Source organism: Caenorhabditis remanei, chromosome III (assembly GCF_010183535.1).
Source record: "Caenorhabditis remanei strain PX506 chromosome III, whole genome shotgun sequence".
NCBI classification, from domain to species: domain Eukaryota; kingdom Metazoa; phylum Nematoda; class Chromadorea; order Rhabditida; family Rhabditidae; genus Caenorhabditis; species Caenorhabditis remanei.
In genome coordinates, this window is record NC_071330.1 from 2,144,148 (window position 1) to 2,162,919 (window position 18,772).

General features: G+C 39.1%; 10 protein-coding genes across 10 annotated transcripts; 4 read left to right on the forward strand and 6 right to left on the reverse strand.

Moving 5' to 3' along the window:
• Nucleotides 1–712: 712 nt before the first annotated feature.
• GCK72_008576 (uncharacterized protein) lies at nucleotides 713–3,597 on the forward strand (the record flags this gene model as incomplete). Its single annotated transcript, XM_053726893.1, has 5 exons — nucleotides 713–767; nucleotides 1,477–1,545; nucleotides 1,590–1,676; nucleotides 1,734–1,820; nucleotides 1,982–3,597. The coding sequence occupies 5 exons, from the start codon at nucleotides 713–715 to the stop codon at nucleotides 3,595–3,597; spliced, it is 1,914 nt and encodes a 637-aa protein (XP_053586470.1).
• Nucleotides 3,598–3,604: 7 nt separating this feature from the next.
• Nucleotides 3,605–4,316, reverse strand: GCK72_008577 (uncharacterized protein; the record flags this gene model as incomplete). Its single annotated transcript, XM_053726894.1, has 2 exons — nucleotides 3,605–4,240; nucleotides 4,284–4,316. 2 exons carry the CDS (start codon nucleotides 4,314–4,316, stop codon nucleotides 3,605–3,607), a joined length of 669 nt encoding a protein of 222 aa, XP_053586471.1.
• Nucleotides 4,317–5,487: 1,171 nt separating this feature from the next.
• On the forward strand, nucleotides 5,488–6,066 carry GCK72_008578 (uncharacterized protein; the record flags this gene model as incomplete). The annotated part of the gene is made up of 1 exon (XM_053726895.1): nucleotides 5,488–6,066. One exon carries the CDS (start codon nucleotides 5,488–5,490, stop codon nucleotides 6,064–6,066), a length of 579 nt encoding a protein of 192 aa, XP_053586472.1.
• Nucleotides 6,067–7,386: 1,320 nt separating this feature from the next.
• Nucleotides 7,387–7,869, forward strand: GCK72_008579 (uncharacterized protein; the record flags this gene model as incomplete). Its single annotated transcript, XM_053726896.1, has 1 exon — nucleotides 7,387–7,869. The coding sequence occupies one exon, from the start codon at nucleotides 7,387–7,389 to the stop codon at nucleotides 7,867–7,869; it is 483 nt and encodes a 160-aa protein (XP_053586473.1).
• A 769-nt stretch (nucleotides 7,870–8,638) lies between these two features.
• On the reverse strand, nucleotides 8,639–8,878 carry GCK72_008580 (uncharacterized protein; the record flags this gene model as incomplete). Its single annotated transcript, XM_053726897.1, has 1 exon — nucleotides 8,639–8,878. The coding sequence occupies one exon, from the start codon at nucleotides 8,876–8,878 to the stop codon at nucleotides 8,639–8,641; it is 240 nt and encodes a 79-aa protein (XP_053586474.1).
• Nucleotides 8,879–9,888: 1,010 nt separating this feature from the next.
• GCK72_008581 (uncharacterized protein) lies at nucleotides 9,889–10,560 on the reverse strand (the record flags this gene model as incomplete). Its single annotated transcript, XM_003094945.2, has 1 exon — nucleotides 9,889–10,560. One exon carries the CDS (start codon nucleotides 10,558–10,560, stop codon nucleotides 9,889–9,891), a length of 672 nt encoding a protein of 223 aa, XP_003094993.2.
• A 911-nt stretch (nucleotides 10,561–11,471) lies between these two features.
• GCK72_008582 (uncharacterized protein) lies at nucleotides 11,472–12,982 on the reverse strand (the record flags this gene model as incomplete). The annotated part of the gene is made up of 2 exons (XM_053726898.1): nucleotides 11,472–12,426; nucleotides 12,900–12,982. 2 exons carry the CDS (start codon nucleotides 12,980–12,982, stop codon nucleotides 11,472–11,474), a joined length of 1,038 nt encoding a protein of 345 aa, XP_053586475.1.
• Nucleotides 12,983–13,617: 635 nt separating this feature from the next.
• On the reverse strand, nucleotides 13,618–14,577 carry GCK72_008583 (uncharacterized protein; the record flags this gene model as incomplete). Its single annotated transcript, XM_053726899.1, has 1 exon — nucleotides 13,618–14,577. One exon carries the CDS (start codon nucleotides 14,575–14,577, stop codon nucleotides 13,618–13,620), a length of 960 nt encoding a protein of 319 aa, XP_053586476.1.
• Nucleotides 14,578–15,415: 838 nt separating this feature from the next.
• Nucleotides 15,416–16,378, reverse strand: GCK72_008584 (uncharacterized protein; the record flags this gene model as incomplete). Its single annotated transcript, XM_003094917.2, has 1 exon — nucleotides 15,416–16,378. The coding sequence occupies one exon, from the start codon at nucleotides 16,376–16,378 to the stop codon at nucleotides 15,416–15,418; it is 963 nt and encodes a 320-aa protein (XP_003094965.2).
• A 1,429-nt stretch (nucleotides 16,379–17,807) lies between these two features.
• Nucleotides 17,808–18,428, forward strand: GCK72_008585 (uncharacterized protein; the record flags this gene model as incomplete). The annotated part of the gene is made up of 1 exon (XM_053726900.1): nucleotides 17,808–18,428. The coding sequence occupies one exon, from the start codon at nucleotides 17,808–17,810 to the stop codon at nucleotides 18,426–18,428; it is 621 nt and encodes a 206-aa protein (XP_053586477.1).
• Nucleotides 18,429–18,772: the final 344 nt, after the last annotated feature.

Below are 18,772 nucleotides of genomic sequence, written 5' to 3' on the forward strand. Positions count from 1 at the left end.
GTTTTAACCATCTTTTAGTCGGTTCTGACCTGGTTGGTTCTGATTTTCTAATTAGTAATAGTTCTATTATATTTCACCGATACACACTTATAAATTTTTCTGATGTAAATAAATATTTATTTGAAAATGATCCACGTCAGAATTGTACGGAAGTAAACTCGGAAGTTAGACGGAAGTGAGTTTTATTTCGACAATATGAAGCGAACTTCAAGAACATGAAATTGATACGTTGTATTGATGGTATTACTACCCTTCGAGCATAGAAAATTCCAACATTTTCCTTATCCCCTACCAGTAGACCTGAAAAAGTCTTCACTTCCGACTTCCGACTTCCGGGTTTCAAATTCGGCAGCTTTTTCGGGTCTTCTGGTAGGGGATAAGAAAAATGTTGGAACTTTTATGCTCGAAAGGTAGTAATACTATCAATGCAACATATTAACTTCATATTTTTAAGTTCGATTTATATTGTCGAAATAAAACTAACTTCCGTCTATCTTCCGAGTTTATTTCCCAACAACTCTGATCCACGTTATTAAACTTTGATAGTTTCAAAAACCGCTTTGACCACTCCAAAAGGAGGGTAACCTTCAAAGTGACCTTTCAAAACAGTATATATAAGCTCTAGTTCATTATCAACAGTTATTATTATTCTACTAGAAGTTGTTTCAACAATCAAATCACCTACCGTTCTGGAATCAACCAAACTACTTCAATGCGTAACGAACTTTTGATCCTTTTGATAATGAACGTAGCCACGGCTAGTTCAGGTTTGTTTCTCACAGATTTCTGGTTTTCTGTGTAGTCTCTTCCACAGTTTAGGCCGTACAGAAATTTTGTAGCTGATTGAAGGTGAAATATGGTCAGTTATGATATTTTGATATCGTAATGTAGTGTTTCGGCGAATCGAACATTTTTTTATTCGGTGCTAAACCCGCTTAAAACGAGTGAAATGAGCGAAGAAAATTGGGTGCGGTGGCCTAGAAACTCGATTTCAGCCGCGTTGATTTTTAATTTTGACTGTATTTTCGATAATTTTTGTTGTATTCTTCAACAATTCTATAGAACTCGACAAATATTGATAGAAAAAACGCTTAAAACAATCTAAAATAACGCCCAGAAATAGCAGCAACTATTTATACCGAAGGGAAATTTCTAGAACTTTCTTACTGACCAAACTTTCCGGCACTAGCTTCCAGCGGATTGAGCACCAAATTAAGACAATTCTTGAAGTATGAAAATGAACTTGCCGAAACGCATACATTATAATGTGAAAATACGCCTTAAAAAAACTAATTTTATTATTTTTCTACCTTGAAAAAAAAAGAAGAGGCTAACGCTAAAGATCGCTCTCAGTGGATTTCAGGCCGAATTTGAAAATTCTTTCGATATGAAAATGAACTTTGAGAGACACATAGATTATTCTCTGAAACAATCAGAGTTGACCTTAGTTCACCTGCAATGCTTTATTTTTTGCAGAGCCTCGACCGCATGCTCTCTCAACTGCTGTCATCAACCGATACAAAGAATTCAAAAGATCAACTGCCAGTAGGGTTGTTTTTGCATAGAATGTTATTTATACTCATTTTCAGGCGCCCATCATCATACGCTTATTAATGTCAGTAATTCTCCATCAAATGCTGAAAACGTCACGTCCAGAATCAAAATATCTTCTCTAGGTTAATTGTCTTCCGTTAGCCGTTTGCACTTCTAAAACGCATCGTATTTTCTTGCAGATGCCTACTCCTTCGTTCCAGCTGACTCACTACAGTCTTTATCCGACTCTGGAAATATCTTGTCCCGATCAAAGAGATCACCCAATGGTAAGTACTCAATGGGTTTCAGCTCTCTAACTACACCTAGTTCTTCCTATCAAGGCCTTCACGGCCTCCAACGGAGGCCCTCTCAATGCACTGCGCACAGTACTCTGAGAGGTCCTCTGTGGGAGACCGTGGGCCTTCCTTTCAACTTCTATTTTTTCCAGACGCCGCCTTCACCACTCTCCAATCACACGTCTCCGCTCTCGCTCGTGTTGTAACTGGAATCTCACTGTACAACGGACTCGTCGACAACTCTATCTCTTCTGATCAAGCTATCACTGAACTCATGAATCTTGGATCGATTAGTTTAAAAGAATTGGAGACGTTTGACAAGAAGAAAGTCGATGATTTTGTAAAGAAGTTGAAGGAAGCTAGCTCAAAAATGGCAACGGAATCAGCTGGGATTGAAAGAAATCTTGTTGATTTTCACGCAATGAAAAATATGTGGAATGATGCTGGTGATTTGACAAAGATTCCGAACAGAGCCAAATTCGAAACTTTGAACTCTTTGACAAGTCTGGATTTGGGTGTTTTGGAGGACTTCAAGGAGGGAAATGATGCGTCAAGTTCGTTGGAGTCACTCAAAAAAGCATCCAAGACTGCTGTAGAAGAAATGAACAAAGCAAATGTTTTGAACATTTTGAAAGAGATGTCGCCGTTTCATAAGTTTACTCAGATGATAGAATATTATGACAATGCAAAAGTTTATGTCCTCTCTACCACAGCTGATTCAATCATTGCTACTCTGAAACAAGACTTGCAAGAGCTGCAAAGTATAGTTGGCGCTGCCGGATCTGTAATCTCTGCATTGAGTGGAATCGTGTCTTCTCGTTCGGGTAGCAACGATATCAATCGGCAACACACAATTGGTTTCGTCAATGGATATCTCGATCTTAAGAACATTATGAAAGATTCTGTAGATGCCTGGCTTCAGAATTCTCTGAAACAGTTCAATGGAACGGAAGGATTATCGGTTTTTAATGGACTTGCAGAAAAGATGAGTTCGTTGGATGAGAAATGGAAGGCAGCAAACGAGGAGAGCACGAGAACATCTCTCAAACATGCCGAGAAGTTAGAAACCCATTCGAGAACACTCAATTATCACAAGGACTCTATCGACCCTCTGATCAAGAGGTTTCAAGGTTGCCCATTTGTGTTTGTTGACGCAACATACACAGCAAACGCTGCGCAGTTGAGCAAAAACATGAAAAAGTTAGAGAAAAAAGTCGAAACTATTCATTCAATCTCTCGGTTGACACAAGCGAATTCTGATGACGCACAAAAAGTTCTTGGTCACTTGAAAATACATCTGAAAATCTTGAAAGGAGATGAAAAAGTTGGAAAGATAGCGGGTGAACTCCTGGGCAAATCAGATTTTTATGAAAAGATCCTTACCAATAAGCTAGGTCAGGCTTATCTAACATTTTTCAACCATCTGAAGGACATCAAAGAAGATTCAAGTGGTCTCTCCGCTGCTGCTCAATTGGCCATTGATTTTCGAGACCTTCAAACTATAGCGAGTTTTGAAACTGACATAGCGACAGCTTCATCTGCTATTCCTGGTTCCACTAATTTGATAGCAACAATAAAATCAAAGATAGATAAAGTCAGGAGCTCGGAAACTGGAAAGAAGCTCATCAAATTAAAGGAGCTAGCCAAGTACTCGAAACCACTTGGAGATTCATCAGAAAGTTTATCGAGAGTTCAGAAGGCGTTGGAACGAAAGAAGGAATTGTTGGATTTTGTTGAAAATGGAAATGTAGTTGAGGAGGCAACCTAGAAACGACTCACTCAAATGTTGATTTTTCGTCAACTGGTGCAGTAGCCATCGTTGTGTGGTTTCCAGCGGTTTCATCAGAGTTTTGAAGTCCAGCTAGAGTTGAAGACATTTGTGACAGGGAAGCATCAAATTTCGAGAAGTGAAGGTTGAGAGACTCCAGTGGGGTTATCATCTTCTTGAATTTTTCCACTTCATCGGTTTGACTAGTCAGCGACGTCATTTTCAGAAATTTTACAAGAGAGTCCAAAGCAATGAGTCTCCGATCCATCGCCAATTCAACATCTCCCAATCCAGCTAGCTTCTCGAGAGTTGGCCCATACGAGTTCAGCTCTTCTGACTTCACCAATCCATCAGCCCATTTTTGAATCTTATCCAGCTGAACAATGATTTGCGAACTCAACTCATCAAATCCGGACCAATCTTTCCTGACTTCAAATTGTTGGGAAAGCACAAACAATTGTTCAACAGCCTCCTCAACTACATTTCCATTTTCAACAAAATCCAACAATTCCTTCTTTCGTTCCAACGCCTTCTGAACTCTCGATAAACTTTCTGATGAATCTCCAAGTGGTTTCGAGTACTTGGCTAGCTCCTTTAATTTGATGAGCTTCTTTCCAGTTTCCCAGCTCCTGACTTTATCTATCTTTGATTTTATTGTTGCTAATAACTTAACTAAATTAACTAACTATAATAACTTTGTATATAATAATTTCATGCATACTATGTTGTAATTTCTTCTTATTCACCGTCTTATACCGTATCCCCTACAATAGAAGCGCATGCCATTTAATTGGAGAAAATACGATATATAATAATGCACCTTTTTTCTTAAATAAAATAAAAGTCTTCTAATGAAAATCTGCTCTTTCAGTTATTCTTGTCAAGTTCACACAATTCATTGAAGATGTCATTCATATACATCACCAAAAGTTTACAGAAGAAAGGCGGACAAATCCGGCCACATCGAATACTATTCTCATTATATCTCACGACCGTTCGCAACTGTGAAATGTCGGACTGCAACAAACAGATGATTAATCTAAGAGATGGCACCTAATTGTCCAATGTGTGACGTGGTACCATCCACAGCGCTTTAGAATGTTGCTTTGAAGTCCCATAAGAAGATGGCCTAATTCATCAGAGATCAACCGACCGATGGCACTCAATTATCCTTTGTGGCACTCTCTCACTCATCAGCACACATTGAAGGCGACTTGACACGTTACAATTAAGATCTATCAATTCCACGACAGAAGGTGATGAGGGAATCTGAGCAGATGGTCATGATTCTAATCCTCTTCTCTTCCTAAGTGGCTGTGCCACACCTCCTAAGCCTGCCTCAATCTATTCATTCACTTACTACCTACAGTCATCGACGGTACAATGTTTCCTCTCTTCCGACTACCTGACAAAGCACTTATTTATGTATTACGGTCTATGGAGGAGTTGAGTTTGTGAGTTTTTCCGTTAGCACTTTAATTATCACTGTTATCATGTACTCGTTCATTTCCAGAATCCTGTTTTCCCTCATCTCCAATCGATCGAAAATCTTGACCATTTCTGCAAACCTCAAGCTTGAGAATGATATCAAGGTACTGTACGGAACAGAATTCATTTTTGAGCTTCAATTGCCGACTCGTAATGTCATTGATTTCAATTTATATGATAGCAGACTGTGGAGTTGGAGTAACGGTCACCTCCCAATCGTGGATCTCTCTCACTTTGTTTTCTCTACCGTACAAGTCAACCTTTTTGGCCTAACCAGATAGCATACAAAGAGTCGAAGGGGTGGACAGCTCGACAATACCTTCTGCATTTTTTGGACATTCTTCACAAACCGGATGTATACTTCTACTATAGAGTTTCAATGCTGATTGTATATCGAAAACTATGAAGGGGGTGACAGTAAAGAGATTGGTTGCTTATGGGGAATTCGAATTCGAGAAGACTATGAAGGCGTTGAATTACCCCAGTGAGATCTGGTTTGACATAAATCCGTTTACGAGTCACGAGTCTTTGAGCAAATGCTACATTCAAAACTTGGATTATTTGATTTTGGCTGATGAATTTCTGGTCACACTCGACGATCTGTTGCTAATGAATTGCAAAAATATTTTTGTGCAGCATTCAAGACTTCGTGAGAAGCATCTGAATATCTATCTCAAATCATGGCTCCGCGGACAGAAAGAGGAGTTGGAACATATCTGTTTATTGGCGAGTCGAATCAACTGGGAAGAAGAAGTAGTTCCATTTACCAAGGAGATTGTGCTAAAGGGATTGGAGTATACTACTGTACCGGCTGATGTGAAAAGACTGTTCTATTGTTCGGTTTCCGATACAGATGAAAAACGGGTGGAAACTATAAAAGGAGGATATGATATCAAGAGAAAAGATGGGAGACTGGTGACAATTGTTCTGCCAGACGACTGGCCGTGGTTCGAAATGTATGTATGGCCCAATGACCAATAACTTCATGCATATTATGTTGTAATTTCCGTTTATTCACATTTATAATACAGTATATACCGTAAAAACTGTATTAGAGCGACACCTTTAATATAACGACACCCATCTATACTCAGGATTCATGAATATGATCACCCCAGTGTATTTTCATGGTTCTGATTAGAAGCAGCGTGAATAGTAACCTCTAGATCAACAAATAGAACTTTCAAAAAAGTTCTTTCCGTTCAACTTTAATGAGTTTCTGAAACCACAACATTTTTCTGTGAGGCGGTTGAAAAATAGAGCGACATGTCGCTCTAATACAGTTTTTACGGTAATTTATAATAATGCACTTTTTAAAATATTTTTAAAATGAAAGCATTCTAATGGAAGCCTGTCCTTTCAGTTATTCTTGTCAAGTTCACAGAATTCACACAGAAGTAAGGCGGACAAATCCGGCAGCAAATAGTACTATTCTAATTCTATTTCGTGACCGTTCACAGCTTTGAAATCTCTCTCTCAGATAGATCCATGCGGAGGTTAATCTAAGAGATGTGCCCAATTATGATACATAATTATCCAATGTGGCGCTCTCTCACTCATCAACAGGGTATTAGAATGTTGGAGCAGATGGTCATGATTCTTATCCCCTCCTCTTCATAATGGTTTGAGAACCAAAGTCCTTGCCAGAGGGAAACCTATGACAGATGATTCTAGACAACCTTCTGGCAAATTAAATAGAGCGACAGACTCATTTGCCCCTAACATACATACTTCCCTCTCGGCCCACACCCTCGCTTACTCACTCCAACCCGTCTCTCATTCGTCCACAGGAATCAGTAACTCGATCAAATGGAACCTACTTTTCCTCTACTACGACTTCCCGAAAATGCTATCATTAAAGTTCTCGAAAATCTGAATTTCAGACAATTGTGAGTTTATCACTTATTATGGGAAGGGCTTCATTCCAAGAGCTTTAAAATTTAAAACACATTTGCAGTAGTAAACGTCATGTTTCTTTTTTCAGGTTCAAATTCTCCCTAGTTTCAAGGAAAACTAAGAATCTGGTGGCATCGTTACGATTAGAAGAATTTGAGGTCCGTATCAAGATTTATGGTTCAAATTACGTAGGGTTGTACATTAAAACGTCTGATTGCGATGTGGGCTTTCCACCATTACCACTATTTGACTTCTGCGAAAACATGAATTATATTCGGACTATTTTCTGTTACACCCGCTAGCGAATGTTCGTATGAAGATTGTGAGAAACATAAAATCGAATTGTTGAAAGAAACAATTAGAAATGTCAACGATCTCTTTCTGTCTAGACAATTGACAGGTGTTATGAGCACGGAAGTTTTGAAACAATTCAATACTCCCAACAGATTATCTCTGGGCAGGAATCCATTCGAAGAAGCTTGTCAGATTCAACAAATCTTCATTCAAAACTTTCGATTTATCGAATATCATGACGTTTACTCACTGGATGACATGTTACTTATCAATAGTGAAAGAGCCGAACTCTCCCATCCAACCACCCAGAAGCAGTTCAATCAATTTGCCAAACACTGGATCCATGGGTCTAATCCAAGACTGCAACGCATGGATCTATCAATCGATAAAATTGATTTTCTCAGTGGCGATGTGTATTTGAAAGGAATCAGATGTATTAAAATGAGCGAAGATGCAAAAAGAGAAATTCGTCAAGAACACGAACTTTTAGAAGGTGGTATGGTACAAATCAGACGAGAAGACGGGACACCTGCTGTGATTGCGACATATGATGGACATCGTGGCTTAAATATTTATCTAATTGTTTTGCACTGAAAACCCCCATTGATTTTGTGAGTCCGATACACAATTGGATCCCTTTCTCCTTACGCCCTTGCATTTGCGAAGTACATATGTTCATAATCTTGTTCGCTTTTTCAAAATCTTCTGTTTTCAACCTTTTCTCTTCCATACTTCCAGTTTCTTCTTTTTATTAAACTATTTTGTAACTTTTGAAATTGGGAATTGCTAATAAATTTTGATTGAATAAACATACTTGTTAAGGCCCTTTTCGCGAAACTGTCAAAGATTTAACTATCGTTCAAAATTATTGAAAAATTCTTAGAAATCATAAAAAATGTTCACATTTCTGAAGAAAAATGGAAATCAAAACAAAATTTTGAAAAAAATTGGTTCATTTTTTGAAGCCGGCACATCAAAAATTTTTCAAAGCAGGCCTTGACAAGTGTGGTGACACCTGATTATCCAAATGTGTGACGTGGCACTAATTACCATCAACAGCCTCATTTCCCAGAATATACCCCCCTCCCGGCCTACACGGACTGCGCACAATTCAGGTTTTACAATTTCGCTCAGCCGAAATGGAGAAAAATAGCGTGAGAAGTTAGGAGAAGCAGAGAAAATCTACATTTTGTGCAGCGTTTGATACCACTAACGCGTTGAGTAGTTTCCAAATCCAACGGAAACCAAAAAAGCTGAAAACCTGAATCCTCTTTCACATTCCCTCCTCTAATTGTAAAATATCATTCGACTTGAAGAAGATCGGTTGAAATTCACAACTTTTATTAGGCGACAAGTAGATAAATCAATTGATTCTCGAGCTCGAGTTACAAATCGATGCAACATTGTCCAACGTGTTATCATCATTCTGGTCTTCAAAGTACTCTTCCACGTAGGGAAGACGTGGCTTGTAACGAACATCATCAATTTTAAAGCCTGGACGCACTTGCGGCGGATTATCGACTTTTTGAAGTGGATTCAATTTCTTTGGTGGTCGAATAATTACTTGCTGTCCAGCTTTCAGTTTCACTCCTGCTTTCACCATTACACGACCATCTGGAAGAACTTCCACCTCAACTCCTGCTGGTTGGAGAGGGCCCAAAGCCAGCAGTGGAGAAACTAGTTGAGTCGATAATCCGCCGCAAGTGCGTCCAGGCTTTAAAATTGATGATGTTCGTTACAAGCCACGTCTTCCCTACGTGGAAGAGTACTTTGAAGACCAGAATGATGATAACACGTTGGACAATGTTGCATCGATTTGTAACTCGAGCTCGAGAATCAATTGATTTATCTACTTGTCGCCTAATAAAAGTTGTGAATTTCAACCGATCTTCTTCAAGTCGAATGATATTTTACAATTAGAGGAGGGAATGTGAAAGAGGATTCAGGTTTTCAGCTTTTTTGGTTTCCGTTGGATTTGGAAACTACTCAACGCGTTAGTGGTATCAAACGCTGCACAAAATGTAGATTTTCTCTGCTTCTCCTAACTTCTCACGCTATTTTTCTCCATTTCGGCTGAGCGAAATTGTAAAACCTGAATTGTGCGCAGTCCGTGTAGGCCGGCAGGGGGGTATATTCTGGGAAATGAGGCTGTTGATGGTAATTAGTGCCACGTCACACATTTGGATAATCAGGTGTCACCACACTTGTCAAGGCCTGCTTTGAAAAATTTTTGATGTGCCGGCTTCAAAAAATGAACCAATTTTTTTCAAAATTTTGTTTTGATTTCCATTTTTCTTCAGAAATGTGAACATTTTTTATGATTTCTAAGAATTTTTCAATAATTTTGAACGATAGTTAAATCTTTGACAGTTTCGCGAAAAGGGCCTTAACAAGTATGTTTATTCAATCAAAATTTATTAGCAATTCCCAATTTCAAAAGTTACAAAATAGTTTAATAAAAAGAAGAAACTGGAAGTATGGAAGAGAAAAGGTTGAAAACAGAAGATTTTGAAAAAGCGAACAAGATTATGAACATATGTACTTCGCAAATGCAAGGGCGTAAGGAGAAAGGGATCCAATTGTGTATCGGACTCACAAAATCAATGGGGGTTTTCAGTGCAAAACAATTAGATAAATATTTAAGCCACGATGTCCATCATATGTCGCAATCACAGCAGGTGTCCCGTCTTCTCGTCTGATTTGTACCATACCACCTTCTAAAAGTTCGTGTTCTTGACGAATTTCTCTTTTTGCATCTTCGCTCATTTTAATACATCTGATTCCTTTCAAATACACATCGCCACTGAGAAAATCAATTTTATCGATTGATAGATCCATGCGTTGCAGTCTTGGATTAGACCCATGGATCCAGTGTTTGGCAAATTGATTGAACTGCTTCTGGGTGGTTGGATGGGAGAGTTCGGCTCTTTCACTATTGATAAGTAACATGTCATCCAGTGAGTAAACGTCATGATATTCGATAAATCGAAAGTTTTGAATGAAGATTTGTTGAATCTGACAAGCTTCTTCAAATGGATTCCTGCCCAGAGATAATCTGTTGGGAGTATTGAATTGTTTCAAAACTTCCGTGCTCATAACACCTGTCAATTGTCTAGACAGAAAGAGATCGTTGACATTTCCAATTGTTTCTTTCAGCAATTCGATTTTATGTTTCTCACAATCTTCATAGAAACGAACATTCGCTAGCGGGGTGTAACAGAAAATAGTCCCAATATAATTCATGCTTTCGCAGAAATCAAATAGTGTTGATGGTGGAAAGCCCATATTGCAATCAGACGTTTTAATGTACAACCCTACGTAATTTGAACCATAAATCTTGATACGGACCTAAAATGCTTCTAATCGTAACGATGCCACCAGATTCTTAGTTTTCCTTGAAACTAGGGAGAATTTGAACCTGAAAAAAGAAACATGACGTTTACTACTGCAAATGTGTTTCAAATTTTAAAGCTCTTGGAATGAAGTCCATCCAATAATATGTGATAAACTCACAATTGTCTGAAATTCAGATTTTCGAGAACTTTAATGGTAGCATTTTCGGGAAGTCGTAGTAGAGGAAAAGTAGGTTCCATTAACACTCGAATTATCAATTCTTGTGGACGAAAGAGCAGTGGGTTGGAGAGAATAGTCGACAATGTATGCCGCGAAGGAGGTATGTTAGGGGGAAATGAGATTGTCGTTCTATTTGATTTCCCAGAAGTAGATTATTAGGACCAACGTTCTTTTTGGGAAATTTGGATGACGTACTATTTGGTTTCCCAGAATCTGCCATTCTTCAGTGAGGTGCTTTGGTTCTCAGCCCATTATAAAGAGGAGGGGATAAGAATCATGACCATCTGCTCCAACATTCTAATTCACATGTTGATGGTGATGAGTGCCACATTGGATAATTATGTATCAGGACACATCTCTTAGATTAACCTCCGCATGGATCTATCTGAGAGAGAGAGAGATTTTAAAGCTGTGAACGGTCACGAAATAGAATTAGAATAGTACTATTTGCTGCCGGATTTGTCCGTCTTACTTCTGTGTGAATTCTGTGAACTTGACAAGAATAACTGAAAGGACAGGCTTCCATTAGAATGCTTTCATTTTTAAAAAAGTGCATTATTATAAATTATATATCGTCAATATAAATGTGAATAAACGTAAATTACAACATAATATGCATGAAGTTATAGGTCATTGGGCCATACATACATGTCGAAATACGGCCAGTAGTTTTGCAGAACAATTGTCACCAGTCTCCCATCTTTTCTCTTGATATCATATCCTCCTTTTATAGTTTTCACACGTTTCCCATCTGTATCGGAAACGGAATAATAGAACAATCTTTCCACATCCGCTGGAACAGTAGTATACTTCAATCCTTTCAGCACAATCTCCTTGGTAAATGGAACTATTTCTTCTTCCCCGTTGATTCGATTCGCCAATAAACGGACATGTTCCAACTCCTCTTTCTGTCCGCGGAGCCATGATTTGAGATAGATATTCAGATGCTTCTCACGAAGTCTTGAATGCTGCACAAAAATATTTTTGCAGTTCATTAGCAACAGATCGTCGAGTGTGACCAGAAATCCATAAGCCAAAATCAAATAATCAAAGTTCTGTATGTAGAACTTGCTGAGAGACTCGTGACTCGTGAACTGATTTGTATCAAACCAGATCTCACTGGGGTAATTCAACGCCTTCATTGTCTTTTCGAATTCGAATTGCACATAAGTACACAATCTCTTTACTGTGACCCCCTTCATAGTTTTCGATACACAATCAGCATTGAAACCTGGGTCTCTATAGTAGAAGTATACATCCGGTTTGTGAAGAATGTCCAAAAAATGAAGGAGGTATTGTCGAGCTGTCCACCCCTTTGACTCTTTGTATTCTATCTCGTTAGGCCGAAAATGGTCGGCTTGTACGGTAGAGAAAACAAAGTGAGAAAGATCCATGGTTGGGAGGTGACAGGTCCACAGACTTCTATCGTATAAATTGAAATCAATGACATTACGATTCGAAAATTGAAGCTGAAATGTGAATTCTGTTCCGTACAGTACCTTGATATCATTCTCAAGCTTGAGGTTTGCAGAAATGGTCAAGATTTTCGATCGATTGGAGATGAGGGAAAACAGGATTCTGAAAATACTTAGGGGTTTTGGATGAATGGTTAAAGGAGGTGAGAACTCAAAAATTGTGGTCAGCGTGCATTTTTGCGTCCAATACGATGCATGCACACATTATATTATATTATATGTATGCATTATATTAGACGACATTTATGGCTTTCCTGTTCAAACTCAATGTTATACAGTATCGTTCAAAAGACTATCAACTTTGGCTGCATTCAGTGGAAAATGATCAACTTTGACCATGAGCTTATGGCTGCGAAACGTCTGGGTGCGAAATGTCCCGGAGCCACTGTATGTGTTAAACAAACGAGTTGCCGGTTTTCCGATGACCGTTTTTCGACAAACATTTTTGTGACTCAACTCGGCTATAGGGGACAATTATCTTCGTATAGATCAAGTTTGAAAAGAACTAATTTTTTGAGTTCTCGCATCCTTCAAGGCATTAAACTGTTATATTGTTATGCAAAAAATTAAACTCACAAACTCAACTCCTCCATAGACCGTAATACATGAAGAAGTGCGTTGTCAGGTAGTCGGACGAGAGGAAACATCGTACCGTCCATGACTGTAGGTAGAGAGAAAATGAATAGATTTGAGGCAGGTCTAGGAGGTGGGGCACAGCCACTTATGGAGATGAGGGGATAAGAATCATGACCATCTGCTCAGATTCCCACATCACCTTCTGTTGTGGAATTGATAGATATTGCTTGTAAGGTGTCAAGTCGCCTTCAATGTATGTGAGTGAGTGAGGGCCACGTCATACAATGGATAATTAAGTGTGATCGGTTGGTTGATCTCTGATGGATTAGGCCATCTTCTTTAGGGACTTCAAAGCAACATTCTAAAGCCCTGTTGATGGTGCCACGTCACACATTAAATAATTAGTTATAACAATTGGGCTCTTAGAGAAACCTCCACATGGATCTATCTATTTCAGCCAGAGATTTCACAGTTATGAACGGTCGGAGAATGAAATTAGCATAGTATTCGATACGACCGGATTTGTCCGTCTTGCTTCTGTAAACTTTTGGTCGTGTATATAAATTCAGCGAATTATGTGAACTTGACAAGAATAACTGAAAGACAGATTTCCATTTGGAAATGTTTATTTTAAAAAAAGAAATAACTGCATTATTATAAATTATATAATGTATTATAAATGTGAATAAGAGGGAATTACAACATAGTATGCATGAAGTTATTGGTCATTGGGCCATACATACATTTCGAACCACGGCCAGTCGTTTTTCAGAACAATTGTCACCAGCTTCCCATCTTTTCTCTTGATATCAAATCCTCCTTCTATAGTTTTCATCCGTTTTCCATCTGTATCGGGAACGGAACAATAGAATAATCTTTCCACATCATCTGGAACGGTAGTATACTTCAATCCTTTCAGCACGATTTCCTTGTTAAATGGATCCACTTCTCCACAGTAGACTCGATGCCCCACCAAACAGACATGCTCCAACTCCTCTTTCTGTCCTTGGAGCCATGATCTGATATAAATGTTCAGATGTTTCTCACGAAGTCTTGAGTATGCACCAATATTTTTGCAGTTCATCAGCAACAGATCGTCGAGCTTCACCATAAATCCCTTAGCCAAATTTAAATAATCAAGGTTTTGTATGTAGCATTTGCTGAGAGACTCGTGACTCGTAAACGGATCTATGTCAAACCAGATCTCACTGGGGTGATTCAAGGCCTTCATTGTCTTCTCGAATTCGAATTCCCCATAAGTGCAAAGCCTCTTCACCGTGACCCCCTTCATAGTTTTCGAAACACTATCAGCACTGAAACTTGGATCTCTATAGTAGAAGTAGACATCTGGTTGATGGAGAATGTCCAAAAAATGAAGAAGGTATTGTCGAGCTGTCCACCCCTTCGACTCTTTGTACTCTATCAGTTCATCTATCTTTCTGTACTGGTCGGCTTGTACGGTAGAGAAAACAAAGTGAGAAAGATCCACGATTGGGAGACGACCGCTACTCCTATTCCTCAGTCTCCTATCGTATAAACTGAATTCAATGCCATCACGATTTGCCAAATGAAGCTCAAAAGTGAATTCTCTGGCGTACAGAACCTTTAGATCGTTCTCAGGTTTGAAGTTTGCAGAAATTGTTAAGGTTTTTGATCGATTGGAGATGAGGGAGAACATTATTCTGGAAATGAACGAGTACATGATAACAGTGATAATTAAAGTGCTAACGGAAATACTCACAAACTCAACTCCTCCATAGACCGTAATACATGAAGAAGTGCGTTGTCAGGTAGTCTGAAGAGAGGAAACACCGTACCGTCCATCACAGTAGGTAGAGAGAGAGAATGAATAGATTTGAGGCAGGCTTAGGAGGTGGGGCACAGTCTCTTATGGAGATGAGGGGATAAGAATCATGACCATCTGCTCAGATTCCCTTATCACCTTATGTCGTGGAATTAATAGGTCTTAATTGTAAGGTGTCAAGTCGCCTTCAATGTATGTAGAGAGTGTTGAGTGAGTGAGGGCCACGTCATACAATGGATAATTAAGTGTGATCGGTTGGTTGATCTCTGATGGATTAGGCCATCTTCTTATGGGACTTCAAAGCAACATTCTAAAGCCCTGTAGATGGTACCACATCACACATTAAATAATTAGTTATAGTCGTGAGATATAATGAGAATATTATTTGCTGCGGCCGGATTTGTCCGCCTTGCTTCTGCAAACCTCTGGTAATGTATATAAATGACAACTTCAGTAAATTGTGTAAACTTGACAAGAATAACTGAAAGAGCAGATTCTCATTAGAATTATTCTATTTTATTTAAGAAAAAAGTGCATTATTATATATCGTATTTTCTCCAATTAAATGGCATGCGCTTTTATTATAGGGGATACGGTATAAGACGGTGAATAAGAAGAAATTACAACATAGTATGCATGAAATTATTATATACAAAGTTATTATAGTTAGTTAATTTAGTTAAGTTATTATAGTCATTATGTCTGAATCAAGTTATTGGTCATTGGACCATACAAACATTTCGAACCACGGCCAGTCGTTTTGCAGTAAAATTGTCACCAGTCTCCCATCTTTTCTCTTGATATCATATCCTCCTTTTATAGTTACTACCCGATTTCCATCCGTATCAGGAACGGAACAATAGAATAATCTTTCCACATCATCTGGAACAGTAGTATACTTCAATCCCTTTAGCAAGACCTCCTTGTTAAATGGAACTTCTTCTTCCCAGTTGATTCGATTCGCCAATAAACAGACATGTTCCAACTCCTCTTTCTGTCCATGGAGCCATGATTTGAGATAGATATTCAGATGCTTCTCACGAAGTCTTGAAAACGTCACACCAATATGTTTGCAGTTCATTAACAACAAATCGTCGAGTGTGACCAGAAATCCATTATCCAATTCTAAATAATCCAAGTTTTGAATGTAGAATTTGCTCAAAGACTCGTGACTCGTGAACTGATTTGTGTCGAAGCAGATCTCACTGGGGTAATTCAACACCTTCATTGTCTTCTCGTATTCAAATTCCCCATAAGTACACAGTCTCTTCACTGTGACTCCTTTCATAGTTCTTGAGACGCAATCAGCATTGAAACCTGGATCTCTATAGTAGAAGAATACATACGGTTTGTGAAGAATGTCCAAAAAATGAAGAAGGTATTGTCGAGCTGTCCACCCCTTCAACTCTTTGTACTCAATCCGTTCATCTATCTTTCTGTACTGGTCGGCTAGTACGGTAGAAAAAACAAAGTTAGAGAGATCCACGATTGGGAGATGACCGTTACTCCAACTCCACAGACTGCTATCATATAAATTGAATTCAATGCCATCACGATTCGGCAATTGAAGCTCAAAAGTTAATTCTCTGGCGTACACAACCTTCAAATCGTTCTCAGGCTTGAAGTTTGCAGAAATTGTCAAGGTTTTCGATCGATTGGAGATGAGGGAGAACATGACTCTGAAAATGATAGAGTACATGATAACGGTGATAATTAAAGTGCTAACGGAAAAACTCACAAACTCAACTCCTCCATAGACCGTAATACATGAAGAAGTGCGTTGTCAGGTAGTCGGAAGAGAGGAAACATCGTACCGTCCATCACAGTAGGTAGAGAGAGAGAATGAATAGATGTGAGGCAGGTCTAGGAGGTGGGGCACAGCCACTTATGGAGAGAAGAGGATTAGAATCATGACCATCTGCTCAGATTCGCACATCACCTTCTGTTGTAGAATTGATAGGTCTTTATTGTAAGGTGTCAAGTCATCTTCAATGTGTGCTGATGAGGGAGTGAGTGTCACAAAGGATAATTGAGTGTCGTCGGTCGGTTGATCCCTGATGGATTAGATCATCTGCTTTAGGGATTTGATAGCAACGATGGATCATGAGAAACAACCCACGTGGGGTATGCTGCTTTCTCAACAAAAATTAGAAGGGCTAGAGACATGTGTGAAAGGGTATGGAAATATGGGGGTGTCCTGAACTTCTGACATTGAGAGCTTCCTATAGTGATTTGGCCAGTTCCATGTAAATATAGGGAGGGAGAATCGTCAGTTCAAGTCACCTTTTGCTCCTTACTTTGAGATCGCCTACAAAATGTCAGTGTCTCCCTCGCGTAGAGGATGAAGAATTCTGAATCCAATGTAGCAGCTGGGATGACGTCGTCAAGGATAGCATGGAAGCCCCACCGACTAACGAGAACTCTGAGAGTCCGTTATGAGGAAATAAAGTGTTGATGTTCTTTCCTTGTATAAACCTCGCATACTAAGCTTTGACACTGGTTACCGCCATATAGCGCCGAACTAAATTTTCACTTGGTTCGGCCCGCCTTGATAAGTATGGAGATTTGACATTCATGGTGGCAGTAGAGCTCACTATACCAAGAGAACTCCAAAATACTCTGTGGGCACTATTCACACATCATCACACAGGCCTGTTTATTGATTTTTTCGTTCCCAGAGACTCACCACAAATCTCTCCCTCGTCTCTCTACACACAGACCTTTCTCATCCCATTCATTCATTCACTCGACCCTTATTCTCTACTAAAAATGTCTTCGTTCCCTCTTCTCCGTTTACCATTTGTAGTACAAAGAGAAGTTATTCGAATCATGGATCCATATGAATTGCAAGTTCAGATAAAGCACTTGTTTGGTGTACTTTTTAAATTGCGGTCCGACCGTCGGTCGAAACTATTGATTTTTATTGCGATGCGGGTGTCAGAGGCTGCTCAACAAATCTAGGTTCTGATTCGGGGCAACGCCCAATATTTTAGGCCCTACATACGCCCTATAATGAAACGCTTTTGATCTAGTGCAATCTACTGACCAAGACAACTACAGAGTGTTGGCACAGTGCCAATTATTATTGTCCCTCACGTTTCCCGATGGTCTTATACCTAACTGCTTCTCAGCGCCTTCCACTAAACAGATTCCAATTGAGAATAATTTCCAGAATCCCCTTGTCAGTAGTTTCGAAACGATCAAGGAGACTAGTGGAATCCGCTCATCTGAAAGGAAAACGAGTCGAGATACGGATTGAGTCGTATTACACCGCAAAGATAACAATTTCATTCAATGACTACCAGGCGTACGCATGGGATTTCTTTATCCCAGAAGCGTATTCTATTTCTTACGAAAACCGACGAAACAAGAAAAAGAAAAAAGAGAAACAAGAATGTCGTAAACCAGGATACGGACTAGGAGATTGGATAGACCTTCTACTTACAGTAACCCATCACCGGAATCTGATTGATATGCTGGAGTTTACTGGGATACCTCCAGAATATCCCATTTTTATTCAACGCATTAGAAATTATCTCAATGGATGTGAAGTTCATGATCTTCGCGTAAATGGTTGCGCTCAAGAACAATGTTTTGAAATTTTCAAAATGTTTATTCCTGTTAAGAGACTATATCTTCAAACTACTATATTCGAGGGAGGAGCAGAATTATTCAACGTATTAAACCCTACCCAACATGTTTTATATTATCTAGATCAGAGTTGAGCGGAATTCCGCCTTCCGCCTTCCGCCTTCCGCTTTCCGCCACTTTTTTCTTTCCGCCTTCCGCTTTCCGCTCTCCGCCGAAAAATGTTTTGTTCCGCCTTCCGCTTTCCGCTTTCCGCCAAACATTTTCCTATTTCCGCTTTCCGCCTTCCGCCTTCCGCTGTTCAAAGATTTTTTCCTCAGCTTGAAAAATTTGATCACCTATTCCAATTTACTGATATTTTTGTGGTTTTTTGCAGCAAAGCTATCAGTTTTTATCAAAAAAACAAAATTTAACTCAAATTTAACCATTTTAGTGTTTTTTACTACAAAATAAGGCCAAAATCGTATTTTTGAAAGCGACA